The sequence below is a fragment of the Juglans microcarpa x Juglans regia genome, chromosome 3D (assembly GCF_004785595.1).
Source record: "Juglans microcarpa x Juglans regia isolate MS1-56 chromosome 3D, Jm3101_v1.0, whole genome shotgun sequence".
Lineage (NCBI taxonomy): Eukaryota > Viridiplantae > Streptophyta > Magnoliopsida > Fagales > Juglandaceae > Juglans > Juglans microcarpa x Juglans regia.
Window position 1 is genome coordinate 25333031 of NC_054598.1, and position 17006 is coordinate 25350036.

Below are 17006 nucleotides of genomic sequence, written 5' to 3' on the forward strand. Positions count from 1 at the left end.
TAGGGCAAAGATATGGGATGTGTTGTTTTACTTAGTATGGTGTTTTGGATTATAGCTTGATTGGTCTAGACCAAATTCTTACAGTCTTTGCCCTTTTCATTGTTGACTAAAGTTCGGTTCTTTACTTGAACTGGAATATATTACCCAACCTTGACATATGTGTCTTTTGGCCGTCGGCTTGATCTTTACTTCGTTGAGTGATGATATATTGTATATGTGAATCTATACTCTATAGAAAAAAGGGTATACTTTAAATTACAAAGAAATGAATGAGGTTGTCCTTGCACTTAACCCCTTTGATTTTGGGCTAGGGAACATTATTTGCCGTTATCCTTCTTCCTAGTTATGGTCTTTAAATGTCTTTCTCATTATGATGTGTCATGGGTTGCCGAGGACGTGGCATATCTTTTATGCTTCAAGGCAATTAAATGAGTATCTTTAGGGTTTTATGTATTCTATTATGTAAAACTTTGCATCTTCTTTAATAGGTAAATATTAATGATTAGTATTTGACTGAGAGGACTCATTTGGTCAGCTCAATTATCTTGCGGGAGAGTGCTAGAAATTTGATAGTAATGTTGCTATTCTATGCTCCCGGCCAGGCTATGCCAACCCTAATTTAGGGTCTGCCTGGATTGGGAGGGTATGTGTTGGGTGACAAATTAGTAAATGAGATTACAAAAACAAGAGGTGAGTGGAGTTGTATTTACAGGTATTTGTTCATTGGCATGATGTATTGAGATTGGTGGTTCTGGAAATAGAACTCGTGTAACTAGTCTTTCCACTTTCCACCATATCAGCACCAAGTCATTAATGTTGCGCTTATGCTGATAATGCTTTTTTAAAAACATTGCCTGTCATTGCTAACATTTACAAAAGGATCAGTTTTACACGAGGGGAGAATCAACAAGGAAAAGAAGCGACAATTAGGTTTGGATAGTGAATGAGTTGGAATATTATTTTTGTTTTGGGATTTGAAAAAATTGAATTGTTTATAGTATTTTGTTTGTGAATTTGGAAAAGTTGTAATTATGAGATGAGATGAGATGAGTTGAGATGAATTTGGTATCCAAACTTTCCTAGAATTGAAAATGAAAGTGTGTCCAAGGTGGAAACAACCTCATGTATGGGATATGAAATCATTGGGCATATTTAAAAAAAAAAAAAAAAAGGGGGAGTGCGATAAGTGGTTTTGAGATCGTTTAGAAACTCGACTCTGCGCTTCGATGTGCAAACAAAATTCAAAATCCTTCTAGCTTAGAAGTTAACTATATAACTTTGATTAAAGCTCAATTCATTCAACATAAAGGAAGGCAAGTAGGGACGTCGTTCTTTAAAATACCACACTAACTTATTTAGCCATTCCATCACCTCATGATGCCGCACATAAAGCCACCTTTAGGTGGCCCTGTTAGATCCACACCTCCCTCTGCTTGATGGCTGCATGGACATTGACAAGATAAGGGGGTGTTTCTACACCATTTGTAGAGTATTAACTCTTATTACGTAGTGACCAGCAGTCACCTTTTGAAGCATTCGTCGCAAAGAAGCGTATCATTCCCATAGGCCGCAACTACATTGGTGGGTTGCTTAATTAGGTGATATTCCCCCACCCACGCGGCGGCAGGGGTATCTCGATCAATTTCTCAAGGCGTTGGAAATCTAAACTAGCTTAGAGAAAGAGAATCACTGGCACTATTTAGCCCTTTGTTTTGTCAACTGGGAAGTCGTGAATTGTTGATTTTTAAAAATGTTTCATCCACCCGTTTCTTGTACATGCCATGACGTTGGTACGGTGGAGTGATGTTCCATGCGAGTCCATGGTAGAATGATGACATATCAAAGCCATACAACAAGGAACTCGTTATGGTTATATTCTATTTAGTATATTAAAGGTTGTGTTCTTTTTTGTTTTTGTTCTGGTTTTCCATTTTTCTTTGACATCTGCAGTAGCGATAGAGGTAAGGGATGGAGGTTTTAGATCCTTGGGAAATCCCCTTTGTTAATATCCCCATTCTCCTTTCATTCGTAGCTGCCATAACTTGGGCTCATCATACTAGCGAGGACAAGCACCCACACCACTTCGAATGGTATCTATCTATGATTCTACCTTTTCCTGTCTGTCTCATATTCGCATTCTACGTCAGCATATAAAAAGGTTTATATTTTAAAAGATTATTATTTATTCTTCTTTAAATTTATAATAAAATCTTTATTACTGTTCAATGTTAGTTTTATTTTTTAGTTATTTTTTATATGTGGCATCCACCTCAGCGCGCATATCTTGAGGTTCGATGGAATTCCAACTAAATGCAGTGAATGTTGTGATTAAAAAAAATAATAATACATAAATCAATTTGATTTAAATGATAAATAACCCAATCCAATCCAAAATAATGCTGGGAGAGGGAGAACAAAGTTTCATTGTCTCTTAAGGCTCAGTTTAGATAGTGAGATGTGATAAGATGAATTTAGATGAAAGTTAAAAATTAAAAATTAAATAAAATATTATTAGAGTATTATTTTTTAATTGGGTAGGAATGAATACTAAGCTTCTGTTTGGATAGTGAAAGTATTTCATCTCATCACATCTCAACTGATTTCATCATTATAATTTTTTTAAATTTCTATCATCATAATAATAATATTAAAAAATAATATTTTATTCAACTCATTTAAAATTATCTCATTTTATTTTACCATCTAAATAAAGTAAGATGGTTCCTGAATGCAAACCAACCCTTAGTATTGATTCCTACCGGCCACCATCACATGAAATGATATTAATTTTGTTCCAGGGGCCGTCATAAATTCAATATTTGTCAGAATCAGTTCTCCATATACTAGATAATAGGACAAGGTCCAGGTTGCCCATTCTAGTTGCATGTGTAAAATAATATCATTTTTCTGACTCTTTTTTTCAATCGATCCACATGATAATAGATTCAGAGCAGTGCTTTCATTGTGAGGAATTTATGCAATCACGCATCATTCTTTGAATCAAAGTTATTTTGAACTTCGTTTCCTCAGATTTGACATTTGATTCAAGGAGGAGGATCCTTGAGCTAGAATTCATGTGCAAGCACATGGGTGAAAGTCAAAAACACAGTAAAGTGGTTGTGAATGAAAATGATAAGTAGATATTGGCATTAAAAACCAAACCTGGCTACAACTGAAAAATAAAGAAATGGGAAGTGACATAAACAAAGAGAGCACAGAAAATGGGAGTGATCCCTTCGTCATTGTCAATTAAATTTGCTTTCTTTCAGGAAAGACAAATCCTAAGATGCCATTTTCCTTCTGCATGCACCCTTCTGGAAACTTCCCCTTCCCTCTAACATAGTAAAAGTCTCTGCAGTTACACTTCATGTGATGCAGAGAGAGGTCTGAAATGAGAGAGAGAAAGGAGGGTTAGTATTAAAAGAGACAACAACACATGAAACAAACAAGCACTGTAGTCAATTACCTACTGCCATTGAACTTTGAACCTCTGCAACCTCAGAAGTAGAAGTTTCCCACTGATAATTTCTAGGGGGGGAAAAAAAATGGCAAGACCGAGAATTTCAACAGGTCAGGGGTGTGAGTGTAATTTGGTTTAGGGACCCAAAAACATTCTGAAATGATTAAACATATATGTACTGATGATCTTCCCACCTTGTCATTCTATGCAAGTACCTGCCTTTTGACCAATAATTAACGACAATTAACAGTCTTGTACCGAGGATAAACAATCATGAAAGAAAGATAATCTTTCCTTGTGAGCTGAGCGTCCTCTAACATCTATAAATGATCTCCCTGTTTCATCTGACCAAACAATTTCAGGTCCTCTCTCTCTCTCTCTCCGCACACACACAAGACAAAAACATATACACACTCCCCACCAAGCATAGAAGATGTCATCAGTTCTCAATCATCTCTTTGATCTTTCGGAACAGATATGTTACGTGCAATGTGGTTTCTGCACGACCATTTTACTGGTACATACAAATATACACTTCTTCTAGTTTCCGCCTTCTTTCACCTTCCCTTTCATTTTTCTTTCTATTCATCTGTCTATATATAATGCAGGTAAGTGTGCCATGTAGCAGCTTGTCCGTGGTGGTAACAGTGAGATGCGGCCACTGCACAAGCCTCCTCTCTGTCAACATGACCAATGCTTCTTTCTTACCTCTCCATCTTTTAACCTCAGCTTTCAACCATGAAGAGGTATATAATATTAGTGATTGCTTGAGTTCTTCATTCCTTGTGACTGTTTCTTTATTATTAGATCCAACTTTAAGAACGACATGTCTGTACCATAGTACCCTCAATATATATCACTGTCTACGGTCTTTCTTTGATTGTTTCGACTATATATCCGTTGTCTCAGGGTCTAAATAAGTACTCATTTTCATGTGAGAACTGCTAATTTGCAGCCAAATCCAGAGGAAAATGATGCACAGAAGGTCTTGGACCGGCGCAGCCCATCCATGGTGGCCTCTTCTGACCATGAGGAAGAGGATGTAATCTCCGGGAATCACATCGTTAACAAACGTAAGGCCCTTCATTTTTTTTTTTTTCTTATTTTCTTATATAGTTGAAAATGATGAAAAACTAATTAAGAGATTCTATTTGGATTGGATTCTGTACGTACAGCCCCTGAGAAGAGACAACGAGCTCCATCAGCCTATAACCGCTTCATTAAGTAAGATTTTCATCTTTAAATTTAATTTACTCCTCTAGTTTAGCTCAAACATTATACATATGGTGCCTTTGAGTAATGAATATTAAATTGTAACAGAGAGGAGATCAAGAGGCTTAAGGCTGAGAATCCAAACATGGCTCACAAGGAAGCTTTCAGCACAGCTGCCAAAAATGTATGCTCTAGATCAACCAAGAACTGCGGTTTATCTATATATATATATATATATATATATATATATATATATATATTGTATAACATGATATTGAAACTGAAGAAAAAAAAATGCAAAGAAAAATTGAATTTCAAATGGCCTGGGTTTAAACTAATTGCTGGACATGTTAAACTATTTTGATCAGTGGGCTCATTGCCCTGCATTTCAGTCCAAAGCAGATGAAGATCACTATAGTCAGAGTACTGAGGAAAACATGGCTATAAATTGGGACTCTCGATCATGAGGTCCATGAGGTAAAGAGCACTTCAACTCATCGAATATCATGATCATCAGCAGTTTCTTCCCACTTTATTCACGATCGAGGACTGCCGATATTGGTCAACTTTTTCTTCTGAGCAAATTAAATCGGTTGTAATATAGGGTTTGTTATAACATCATGTTATGATGATATGTCATGATCAATCATGCATCACGATCAGATCGCATGTTGGAGGTTAAAAACAGATGTTTCGATCTTTTAATATAACCAGGCGCCATCAATTTTAAGGTTTCGTATGTATATCATTAATTTCAAGGAACATTTTGTTTAGCTTTCAATTTGTCATGATTTGGAGGAAGGTATGATCACCATGCATATATATTCATGGAGATGATCTGCTGATGATCAATATGAAATCCCGAATTTTGTTTGGAATATTTCTTTTGGTTATGGCTTTTGGTTCCATTTTTTCATATCTCCATATTTGGAAGAGGTACGTACGCACGTTGGCATGCATCAAGTTCTCATGATCATCTCATGATGAACAACATCCATGTCTGTCTGTACGCGTTTTCTTGTGTGCTAAGGATGACGTGGCAAGGAAAATTATTTGTATTGTTCCAAAACCTGCACGTTTGGTGTAAATTTTTGTAGAAGACTTTACACATGATGATCTTAAATTTTATATGTAATATGAGTCCGCGTACGTACGTATATATTACATACTCATCCAAACTTTTTGAATATTACGAAGGTGGTGGTCACTTTCTGGCATGTGGTTCCGTCCATAAATCTATATCATATTTACGAGGCAACGTCGTCGGCCTTAGTTTTAGGGAATTCTAACATGGCAAGGCCTTCATGAAGCCTAGCTAGTTACTATACGTACGTCTTTGTAGAATTGATGGATGCCAGCCGCTGAAATCAAGCCATTGAAATGATTTCAGCAGTGGTGCGTGACTTTCTGCTATAAAAAAAATTTGCAGGTCCAAAGCGTTTTGGTGAAATAAAATTAAGGCCCCGATCAGGGCCGGAGAGGCCACATGGGCAGTGACACCCTTTGGGTGAAAAGAAAGCTAGTCGTATGTGTTTCTATTTCTGGGTTGGTGTTGGGATTACCAATATATGCCTCAATTAGAGAGGTCGTCTGGCAGATGCTCTTGGGAATGAGGTTTTCACTGCAAGCTGTACAAGACTAGTTACCCATTCATTGATTGAGTGAGAAAATAAAAAACAAAAATCTTCTAGGATTAATCGATTGGTCTCTTTTCATGTCCTAAATAGCAAGGTTTTTTTTTATTATTTATTTTTTTTTAGAAGCATGTAAGAAAAATTGAAAAATCGGTTGGACCAATCAGATCGGTCCGGTCCAATATCGATTTTTAAGAATCGAAACCGATTTGGTAAATCAATTTTTATATTTTGAAAATTAGTTTGAACCGAACTGATCGATATATATGTATTTTAATTTGTTATATTGTATAGAAAATATAACATGAAATTTTAATTTTATTATTCATATCTATTAATCTTATAACATAAAACTAATATAACATTTGATATAACATAAAATGAATCTTATAAATTTTAATATAAAATTTGATATAACAAAAAATTAATTTTATAATTTTTAATATTACATTTGATGTAACATATAAATTTTAATTTTATAACATTAATTAATATAACATAAAATTTTATGTAGTGCCACACGGGTAAATAATAAACTTATGCAGAACAAGGATTAGAGGAACCGGTTCTCAAGTCTCAACTTATGTAGTGTCACACATGTAAACGGTAAACTAGAAAATCGAATCAGATTGAACTGGAAAAATCGAAAGTTCCAGTTTCGGTGATGAATCGGTCCATATCGATTCTTAAATTTCTAAAATCGATGTATATTAGTTGGTTCTAAAATTTGTCCAAATCAGACCGGTTACACCCCTAGTTACAAAGAGATCCTACAAAATAAACTCACAAACTGACATCGTTTTATATGATAAGTTAAATCTGTTTTACAATAAAAATAACTTTACAACCAAACGTCATACTATATCAAGCCATGTGATCAATTTATGTGTTTATTTTTGTGTGATCTCTTTGTAACTAAAATATTTCTATTTTTTTTTTTTTCCCTTGTGATGGTTCATGGAGGTGTAAATAAAGAATGGCATTATGGGACTCATGTTAGAGATCACATCATGACCTGAGACCAGCTTGTTTAGCAAATTAACACATTAATTATAACTAATAAAGTGGTTAATTTGGCATTTTCCTCTGATTATTTATTAAGCTCGAATTAAAGAGCCAAAACAAAGTGGGACACTATGTTTCGCGAGGTACAAGATGGATGGTACCCATTTCAAGTGAAATAGAGGAGATCGGCCTCCAGCTAGTTATTTTTCACGAAAAATGTATGACTTGCTTCATCATAAGATATCCTATATATCTAGCTTCCAAAATCCCAAGTTATCAAGAAATTAAACATAAATATTATTACATTAACCTAGCTAGCTAGCTAGGGATTCATCAATCAAAGACCCCATAACATAATTAATTGTTGCTAAACTTCTGAGTTTATGATCATCGTCTTATCTTCCCATTCATTTTATCTTTAATATAGCTAATGCCATTGTCTCCTTCTTGCTAACTTTGGTTCCCTTTGAATATATCTACCTGAAAAGCAAAATAATATTGATGATATCATTGCAATATGAGAAAATATATATTGTCAACCAAGCTAGCTATGGTTAAATTAGGTAATACCCAAGCAATTTAACTGATGATGATGGAATAAAAAATATTGATATAAAAGGGATAAAGTCCAAATATCCATCAAGCATCGGCAGTAATAATTGAACACACACACACACACACACACACACACACGAGTCATAGTCATGTATCCAGCAAAAAAGCTTCGTAAGTAGTAGTACACAACAGACGCAAAATTTGTCGAGTTTTCAGACTATGATCTAATATATATTGAATGCAAGCATGCACACAAAATATATGAAAAAGCACATGATGAGGGTCTTACTCGGTAAGGGTCTCGAAGAAGTGACATGAAAATATGCTCGAAAGAAGTCTTTATTCTCTTTTTGTAGCTCCCTCCACACTGCAGGCAGGCATGCATGAATGATTCGCAGGACATGATAAGCAGCAGCTATAAGGTGCACGTGCATTTGCACATAAAATTATAATTTCTATTTTCAGAGAGAGAGAGAGAGAGAGAGAGAGAGAGAGAGAGAGGACCTGTAAGTGTGACCAGTGGCCTAATGCTTGCGTGCTCTGCTAGCGCTTTTATGCATTGGTCTCTACTCATGTGAAGGAGAAGGCATCTTTCTATAAGATGTTGAACCTGTTTTTACCCATGCAAAAACCAGAGTCTCCGACTCTCCAGATCATGATCATCATGCACTTAAATCCAAATTTCGCTATTTATGAATGAACTCAAGCCCATTCGTACGTATATCTAACATATATATGATGTACAGACAAAGCAAAGATTCTACGTACTGATCAACCTTTCATGCGTGTGTACCTATAATTTTATTCAAATTGCATGCGCAGTACTCATGTACTACCCATTAACCCATGAGAGAGAGAGAGAGAGAGAGAGATCATTGACTAACCATTCTAATGTAGCTGTGCGGTTGGCAATGCAAACAAGGGTAGAAGTGAGGGTTAAGGTACATTTCTGTTGAGTATAAGTGGACAAAACGATGAAATTAGCTACGAGATCGAGAAACGATCAACGATCGAGAAAGCAAACAAATGATATTGCAAAGAAGTGCAAGGCCGTATAAGAGATCGATCGATCGATCCATAGAAGATATTTGGTGCGTGCATGGCTTATATAATAGGAAAAAAAGACAGTATTCTTGTTATCCACAGATATCTAAGTGAAGGGCCAAAAGGGCACAAGACATCCAAACCATAGACTCACCTCATCTTCGAAAAGATAAGAGATCAACAAATGGCCAGGGGGCATCAGATTGAAAACTTTGGTTTAGATTATAACACCTAGCAAGCTAGCTAGGTGGCCAAGCCCATGGCCGCTCGAAGTGCACCCATTGGCTGCCCATTTCCGGGACCTACATTCTTCGAAGAGCCATGAATATATATATATGTCAGTACTGGTCCCCCTAGGCAACAATATTGGTGCATGCTCAGACGACTCGGAGGGCAGCCTGATCTTGATGTAACGATCGAGCTGGGCAGCAAGGAAAAAAGACCCTCTGCAGTCATTAATTAAAGTCGATCCTTATTAACCATTCGATTGTGGAGATCCTTAAGTGTTCAGATATCTGCCACGTCGTGCATTTTTGCACCAGCTGATCAAAGCGCAGAGAGTAATTAATTCGAGGCTTCGATCGATCGATCCGTCTAGTCTTTAATGAAAGTAGAAAGTTAGTTTGCCTTCAACCACTTACAGTACTGACTTAGACCAATCTATATATATAATATCTACTAGAGCAGTGCTTGCATGAGGTCTTACAAAACTAAATTTATAGTTTAATGTGATATATTAAATATAATTTATAATAAAAAGTAATATTTTACAATTTAACGTCTTATTATATAAAAAAACATGTCAAACTTGTAAATTTATTTTTGTGAAAACAAAAGAATTTCTCTCTATATATAATATACGTGGCCGCTAGCTAGTATTCTCATCATGTGACCCTAACGCTTTTCCGCGGCTAGCTAGCTATATTGACTTGGATAATTACATGATCTTGTAATATTTTCAGTTTCTCGTTAGGGAATACATGATGAGCTATATATTTTCTTGAATTGAATTGAGTTGAATTTTTTTATAAATAGTAGTGAATTGATATGATGGAATAAATTCTATAGAATCTATTTAACATGAGTTTATATGTGTTTAGATGTTAAGATAAGTTTATATGTATTTATGAGAAGTTGAAAAAAATGACAGGTCCTAAATGTAAAGAGGTGTTGAGTTGAAAAATATTATGGGTCTTACATGTAAAAAAGTTTTAAGTTGAGATGAATTTAATGATTTGAGAGTTAGGTGTTTAAATATTAAAAAAAATCTAAATCTGACCCGATTTCAGTGTAATCAATTTAATTAGTGATTTGAGTGTACGGGCAGGAATGATCTCACCAATCAAAGGAATGCCTAGCTAGGCTGCGAAACCAGAGCCAGCTGCCCGGGGCCCTACTTTCCGTACGTGTCTTCCAATTTGAGGTTAATTTGCACCAAACGCAAAGTCATTAATATATTTACATAAGAGAAATAGTTGTATCAAGATATATAAGAGCATGCATGAGAGGATGATGCCATTTGACTCTTGCATGGATTATTATGTGGTGGCCATCATTATCCAACCACCGGCACGGGCCCAATATAAAGTGGCAGTCTACGACACGTCTAACATAACGTAAACCACCATTACTGACCACATTATTAAAAGCAACTTTTTCTCTACTCTTTGACTTGCCGTTTCCAAAACATATGGCCACCATTTGCCCAACTTAAACATTTGTGCTTACCAATCAATTATAATCAGTAATCACGGGTCCAAACCACTCTTCTTTTTTATGCATTTCTTTAAGTTTTGCGTCCATATTGGGGATCAGTTACATGTTAATTTTGGGGTGGACTTGTGATCTCTGGCATTCTGCAGCCAACATCCAGCCAAAGAACTCAGACCATTTTTCTCTCCATGACCCATGTGTAAAGACCATTTTTTTTTTTTCAAATATACGTTGCTTAGAGAAAGGAAAAGAGTGTCATGAATCATGATACGTTGATTGCTTCAAGGAATTATCATCTGACTAAATTCTGCGGGTAACTTATAATTGTTTGAATTGACCAGAGATTTATCAAAATATTTGGGAAAAAAAAACCTGGAGGAAATCTATAAATGTCACCAGCACCATGAAGAATGCCTTCTCGCCTAGCTTTATCAGGAAACAATTTTACTGATATAAAACAAAATGCTCATTGGATCACAGCAGATATATAGGCTCCATTTCACAATTCACGTCAATAGATCCAATTACTTGCCAGAAAGCACAACCATATCAAGTGGCAAACATAATTTTTCTTTTAGAAGGTAGGTTCATAACTTAAACATATCTAAGACAATTCATGATGCAAGCTATATGAAAAACATAGTCTACTCGAACACATTCCATAATTCTCCTCCTGTATCTGGCAGAACAAAACAGGGTGGACAGACATAACAGAGTCAGGTAAAAATTTTACAGGACATTGTGTAGAACCAACTCCTCACTTGTAAGTTATAAACCATTCATCAACTGTTTTCGTTCTTCTCCAAAGCTGCAAAAAAGTGCAAACGTGAGCAACCATAAAGCTATAAGTATTTGCCTAAACTGAACTGTTGAGAAATAAGGAGAGATACTATTGTAATTCAGAAGCTTCTCAATGAGGTCAACATGAGTCATCAGCATTCGCCTACAGCAATAACGGACCAACCCCAAGGCATCGAGGGCATCTCTGCCAAAAAAAATGGTTATCAGAAATCAATATCATCATGTAATAACAATTACTTCAAGTTTTACTTATATTCAGACAAAGGTGAGAGAAGGCTCCCTAATCCATCAAGGTCATGCTCCAAAAATTGAATACTCTAATCAAGCATGTCTCTCGGCCAATTACATTTACCACATTTCAATTGGTCTCCAGCAGCCAGTGCAATGTATTGTTTGCAGTGGGAGGAATTGGTGGGATCTAATCTATGAATTAGGATGAAGATCATCCATATGTAATTTAATAAACACTTTACAAATTCGATTATCCATAATGCCGCATGAAGCACCATGTGCTGCATGTCAGATAGAACATTGTTTAACAATAGTTTGGGACAGTCTCTGTTTGGTGTATAATTGGGGATGTTTTATAGTCTTTTTATAGTGTCCTGTTCTCAAATTTGATAGAAACTAACAGAAAAAACCAAGCATGAGGTGGTTGCGCCCACAAAGGCCTTTCTTAAGTCAACACACAATTAAGATGGAGAGTGCTGGTAAAACCAAGAGCTGTTGCTGTAGATTAGACTGTGAATTTGACCATGCGTGCTAATGGTTTTCATTAAAAAATGCTAAATGATGCATCCTGCGTACAATAAGATGCGTATAAGGAAGGCATCTAGCTAGAAAGAGAACGAGTTACAAGATAGTCATGGATAAGGAGCCCATTAAAGCCTATGGATGCTGTCCAGTGAAGAAGACTTTTGAAAAATAAAGACTTGAGCTATTCTATCCTCTGTTCCCGATCCTCAAAATTTATTTAATTTCCTTCCCTCCAGAATCCCAGATACACCAAATGAGACATATTGGAATTATTTTCCACACTGCAGAGACTTGTGGACTACCGCCTAATCCTCTCCATGAGTTAAAAAGCTCCACTATGCTTCTGGGCATAACACAAGCCTAACCAGCCTGATTGAACAAAGCATTCCTTGGAGCACCAGCCACCTAATAATGTTGTGCAGGTCCAAATATCAAATTTTGCCAAGATTTATCGTAATGTCCAAGAACCAAAACAGAATACCCACCTATCAGGTAATGCACAATATACTTTTCAAATCCGCTTTTATAATGTGATTCTTATAAACCCTTAGGCCCTTCTCCCCTAAAAATTTTCCCTAATTATCTTGAGCAGAAAATTTCAAAAACAAAATTGTAATTTACAATGTCATAAAAAAACTTTTACAATAACCACCCTATAGACTCACATATACACATTGCCCAGATAGGATCAAACGTGACTCAAGCAGAAACTTTGCACCCATACTTTAGAGAACAAGAACACATTTGAAAACTTCGATGTGAAAAGAAGAATGAGATAATGCATTGTGAAAAAACAGCATCATCGGAAAATAAGTGCGTTTTCCCGACCAACAGAAGCATACCATGACAAAAATTGAGCAAGTACAGAAAAATAAATTTCCAGTAAGCACACTACATTATAGACAGATGTTTTTAGCATTCAACGTACAGTCGACGCAGACGAATGAGCTCGATTTTGGATACCATTACAGGACCACATTATACAACTGATGTACAAAATAAATACTAAAAATTCATGAACAGATAAAGTAAAGAGCTTCTCACCCTTCGGAGTAATCTGACTGGAGAAGGTCAAGATATGTGTCCCATTTGTTACCAATCACCTACAGAACACAGACCAAATTTAACGTTGACGAGCTATTGTTAAAGATTCTGCAAGCTCCGGTATTTTTCTTAGCCATAAACATAGGTTTTACAAATTAAATTGAAGTGATTGAGGACCATAGGCGTACCTTTCCGCAGGTAAAGCAACGAACTGGGATGATCATCTTTGATTGCCTAGGGTTCCTACGCAGTCACTGTTCTCTCTCCGTCTGTACTTTTTCTCTCGCTGTAGAAGTTTCAGAGAGGTATTTTAACACGGGTGGGGCTTCGACTCGGGGCGGTTAGATTTTCGACTGCCCGGCCCATTATGTTTACCCTGGCTTTAGCATGCTCGACAGATTAGCTAAAAGATATCTTTTATAAATATAAGAAAAAATTGATTTTTAGTTATTTTATTTACATAAATATCTATATTAAAATAATTATTTTTTCATTATATATTAATAAAATAATATAAAATAAATTTCATTTTAATTATTTACATCAAATCTCCACATTATATTATCTATTTATTCATTATATAGTAATGAATAACTAATAATTTCAAAAATATTTAATTTTTTTAATTTTATCATATTTTACTATTATACCTATTATATATTAATTAATAATCATATTCTAATTAAATTAATATATCACTAACTCAAATTAATATATCAATTATGATAAAATATGTGATAGGAAGAAAGTGAGAGAGAAATTATTGCTAAAATATGTATTTGATGTATGTACAGTAACCTTCAAATTTAGAAAAACTTTTGAAAGTCACTGTAGCTAAATTCTAAATAATTGAAATTTAGCTAATCCATTTTGAGTATATTTTGCTCTCTAATAGCTAAATATTCAATGAATTTAACTTTTATCCAATCCATTGAAGATGCTTTAAGGTGAAATGTTTAACGGTTCTACTACAGGTAATCGGGGGTGGGGGAGAAATCGGCTGACGTGGCCAACCGAGATATATTAAAAAAAAGAAATCAACAAGGACACGCAAGGGAGCTGAGGGCTAAGAAGGTTAGATTGCCAATTATCTGCCATTATTTAGGCCCGGGTGAAAATTTTAGGTTACGTGTAGATTTTGAGTTGAGTTAAAGCTCTTTATGAATAGTAGTGAGTTGAAATGATAGAGTGAGTTTTATAGAATCCACCTAAGATGAGTTTAGATATATTTATGGGAAGTTGAAAAAGATTGTGGGTCCTACATATAAAGAGGTTTTGAGTTGAGATGAGTTTAATAATTTGAGAGTTTGGTGTTTGGATGTTAGATTTAGCTTAAAATTAAACTGAACTGAGTTGAACTCAGATGAGTTTAACAACCAAACAGGGCCTAGACGTTGGTCGAGTTTTAAGGGTAATTTTGAAGAAAAACACTATATGCAAACGAAGACGACACCACTCTTTGGTTTCATTTTCATAACATATGTGTCTTTGAGTTATTTAGCTAAAGACGACTGGATTCTTACGAGTATATTTGCGTTGAAGAAAGACATGCTCTTGTTTTTGGCTTGTGTGCTTTAATTTGTCTGGGGAGCCTGTTGGGGTACTGTGAAAGATCATCTCTCACGCCTCACCCTTAGTTTTTTTAGCAGAATTGTTTTGGGTAAGAAGTATTTTACTGAATCTAGATTTGAAACTTCAAACTCAATACCGACACTAGCTAGAAGAATTCCAGAGAAAATCTTTAAACCAGTTGATCCGTTCTTCCTCAAATAACAACCCTCCAATATGTGTTTGACACGTAGATCTTCCATTTCAGATTTCATATAACTACACAACAGCTGATAACGAAAAAAAAAAAAACTCCCCTCCCTCTCTGCCCACCTCTCCTCCCGTAACCCTTCCCCTCTTCCAAAGCCTCCCTCCTGTTGACCCTCCCCCTCTTCCGTTGAAACCCAATCTACTGAATTTAGCCTAGGTTCAAATGAAAAACACTCTCTTAAGCCCGAGACCCAAGAGCTCTCCCTTTCTCCTCTATCAATTGCTCTCTCCTCATCTCAAGTTTGAATAGTCTGGACATGGCAGCTCAAAGTAAACAAGCACACCCAGAGGGCCAAAAGTGCCCCTGACCATGGATTTCATCCTCATAGTGGACCCTGATGATGGCCTTTTGGGTTTAACTTGCCAAAAGTTAATTTTCAATTGGCTTTAATGTCGAGTGTCATTAAGTTGCATAGGTCTCTTTTTTTTATCGTGAGCATGGTGACACTGTTTAAATGGTGTACTTGTGCAGCACTAATTAGGGGCTTTAAATGTATGAAGTTTGAGGATGAAAAATTGTAACTTGCCTGTTGAATTTGCCACTCAGACGCCACTTTCATCATTTATGAGCTCCTCAACCCTTTTTCAATTTTCATTTTATTTCTACTTGAGATGAGAGGGAGGGAGTGACTGAAGGAGAGAAACTCAAGAAATGGATTTAAGGGAGAGCTCATGGGACTTGGGGCTTAAGGAGAGAGAGACAGGGTCTGGAATTTGCAGGGGCTCCAAATTTCGCAGTGAGGAAGAAAGATTGAGGACTTATGATTTTATCCGGTGTGATCACTCTTATGACTTTTGTGTGAAATGGCTGACATGGTGGGCTTGTATTGGTGGTTGTTAAAGCCTTACTAGCAGACGTACTGTTCCAAAGCATTTTTGTTCCAAGAATTGCTAGACGAGTGGATTTTTTTTTAATGAATCGTTGAAGATTGGAGATTGGATACCTTGGCTTGGTTTCTTGGACTTGCAGGGATACCGAAAGCGAATGAAAGTTGTAGCCAAAAACCATACACACGGCATAGACCTTTTATTATTTTACAATTACAATAAATGGCTACAAACCCAAATTGCCATTCCTAATATAGAAATGGGGTATGTGCCGTGTGTATGGTTAGATTTGACTGTCATAGACCTTTTATTATTTTACAATTACAATCAAATATATATTAGGAATGGTAATTTGGGTTTGTGTTTTCTATGTTTTGGTTGAGCGACTATATAATTCAATCTTAACTCAATTTATTATTTAAATTAGTTAAAACTACTTTCAACCTTGACATAAAGTTAATTAAATAACTCAGCGTTGTCACATTCATGCAACTTTGTTATAAACTTGTTATGTTATGACTTAAACATAACATGTTTCGATCCATTTAGGCCAAAGACCTCAATCAAAACTCAATCGCAATAGTTTCTTTGGTTTGATCAATGAACATAGACTGAAACGATATATTTAGAATTGCGTGCTTTATTATCAAAGTCAGTAATATAGGAGATGAAGATCTTCTTTAACCCCTAGCAATCTATAGCTCATACCATAGTCTAATTCTTATCTCAATGAATAATGGGATGGAATGTGTAAGGAATAGAAGAATCTTCAGATATAAAGCAAGCTGGAGTAGGAGAGGGAAATGTAGTGATTTAATCAAAGCAGTTTGGGTTGCTCTCCAAGGTCAAACAATTCTTTGAAAGTAGCTATAGAAGGGCTTAATATATAGGTGCAAAACTATGTTGGTTAAATGGAGCAAGGAGGTACAAGGAAATCATAAGGGAGCTATTGAGGCTAAATTAGCACTGATTAATCTCTCCAAGAATCTAACCTTGACTGTCACATGTGGAAATAAAACAGTTACAGAAAAAAAGGGGTTCTTTTGCTTGAAGAAGATGATTTGAAATAAAGATGGCTAAAGGAAGGGGACATAAATACAAATTTTTTTCACAAATATGCTTTTCAGAGAAGGAAG

The 17006-nt window shown here is 35.7% G+C and overlaps 3 protein-coding genes across 3 annotated transcripts; 1 reads left to right on the forward strand and 2 right to left on the reverse strand.

The window, feature by feature from the left end:
- The first annotated feature begins 3376 nt into the window (after nucleotides 1-3376).
- Nucleotides 3377-5563, forward strand: LOC121254070 (axial regulator YABBY 4). Its single transcript, XM_041154033.1, has 6 exons — nucleotides 3377-3977; nucleotides 4069-4206; nucleotides 4416-4533; nucleotides 4636-4684; nucleotides 4781-4856; nucleotides 5041-5563. Exons 1-6 carry the CDS (start codon nucleotides 3894-3896, stop codon nucleotides 5137-5139), a joined length of 564 nt encoding a protein of 187 aa, XP_041009967.1. The 5' UTR covers nucleotides 3377-3893; the 3' UTR covers nucleotides 5140-5563.
- A 1973-nt stretch (nucleotides 5564-7536) lies between these two features.
- On the reverse strand, nucleotides 7537-8935 carry LOC121254071. The gene is made up of 4 exons (XM_041154034.1): nucleotides 8751-8935; nucleotides 8371-8476; nucleotides 8156-8233; nucleotides 7537-7791 (listed from the first exon to the last, which is right to left on the reverse strand). Exons 1-4 carry the CDS (start codon nucleotides 8811-8813, stop codon nucleotides 7739-7741), a joined length of 300 nt encoding a protein of 99 aa, XP_041009968.1. The 5' UTR covers nucleotides 8814-8935; the 3' UTR covers nucleotides 7537-7738.
- Nucleotides 8936-11172: 2237 nt separating this feature from the next.
- On the reverse strand, nucleotides 11173-13569 carry LOC121256622 (DNA-directed RNA polymerases I, II, and III subunit RPABC5). The gene is made up of 4 exons (XM_041157465.1): nucleotides 13413-13569; nucleotides 13225-13283; nucleotides 11514-11608; nucleotides 11173-11431 (listed from the first exon to the last, which is right to left on the reverse strand). The coding sequence occupies exons 1-4, from the start codon at nucleotides 13446-13448 to the stop codon at nucleotides 11406-11408; spliced, it is 216 nt and encodes a 71-aa protein (XP_041013399.1). The 5' UTR covers nucleotides 13449-13569; the 3' UTR covers nucleotides 11173-11405.
- Between the last annotated feature and the right edge of the window lie 3437 nt (nucleotides 13570-17006).

Excerpts from the sequence above, each read along its gene's own strand:
- LOC121254070 (XM_041154033.1), top strand. The coding sequence starts at position 3,894 with ATGTCATCAGTTCTCAATCATCTCTTTGATCTTTCGGAACAGATATGT. Across the intron at positions 3,978-4,068 it reads TCTGCACGACCATTTTACTG|GTAAGTGTGCCATGTAGCAG; the intron begins GTACATACAAAT and ends TATATAATGCAG. Across the intron at positions 4,857-5,040 it reads TCAGCACAGCTGCCAAAAAT|TGGGCTCATTGCCCTGCATT; the intron begins GTATGCTCTAGA and ends TATTTTGATCAG.
- LOC121254071 (XM_041154034.1), bottom strand. The coding sequence starts at position 8,813 with ATGTACCTTAACCCTCACTTCTACCCTTGTTTGCATTGCCAACCGCAC. Across the intron at positions 8,477-8,750 it reads CGCACAGCTACATTAGAATG|GTTCAACATCTTATAGAAAG; the intron begins GTTAGTCAATGA and ends GGGTAAAAACAG. Across the intron at positions 7,792-8,155 it reads TTCTTCGAGACCCTTACCGA|GTAGATATATTCAAAGGGAA; the intron begins GTAAGACCCTCA and ends TTTGCTTTTCAG.
- LOC121256622 (XM_041157465.1), bottom strand. The coding sequence starts at position 13,448 with ATGATCATCCCAGTTCGTTGCTTTACCTGCGGAAAG. Across the intron at positions 13,284-13,412 it reads GTTGCTTTACCTGCGGAAAG|GTGATTGGTAACAAATGGGA; the intron begins GTACGCCTATGG and ends TGTGTTCTGTAG. Across the intron at positions 11,609-13,224 it reads CAGTCAGATTACTCCGAAGG|AGATGCCCTCGATGCCTTGG; the intron begins GTGAGAAGCTCT and ends TTTTTTTGGCAG.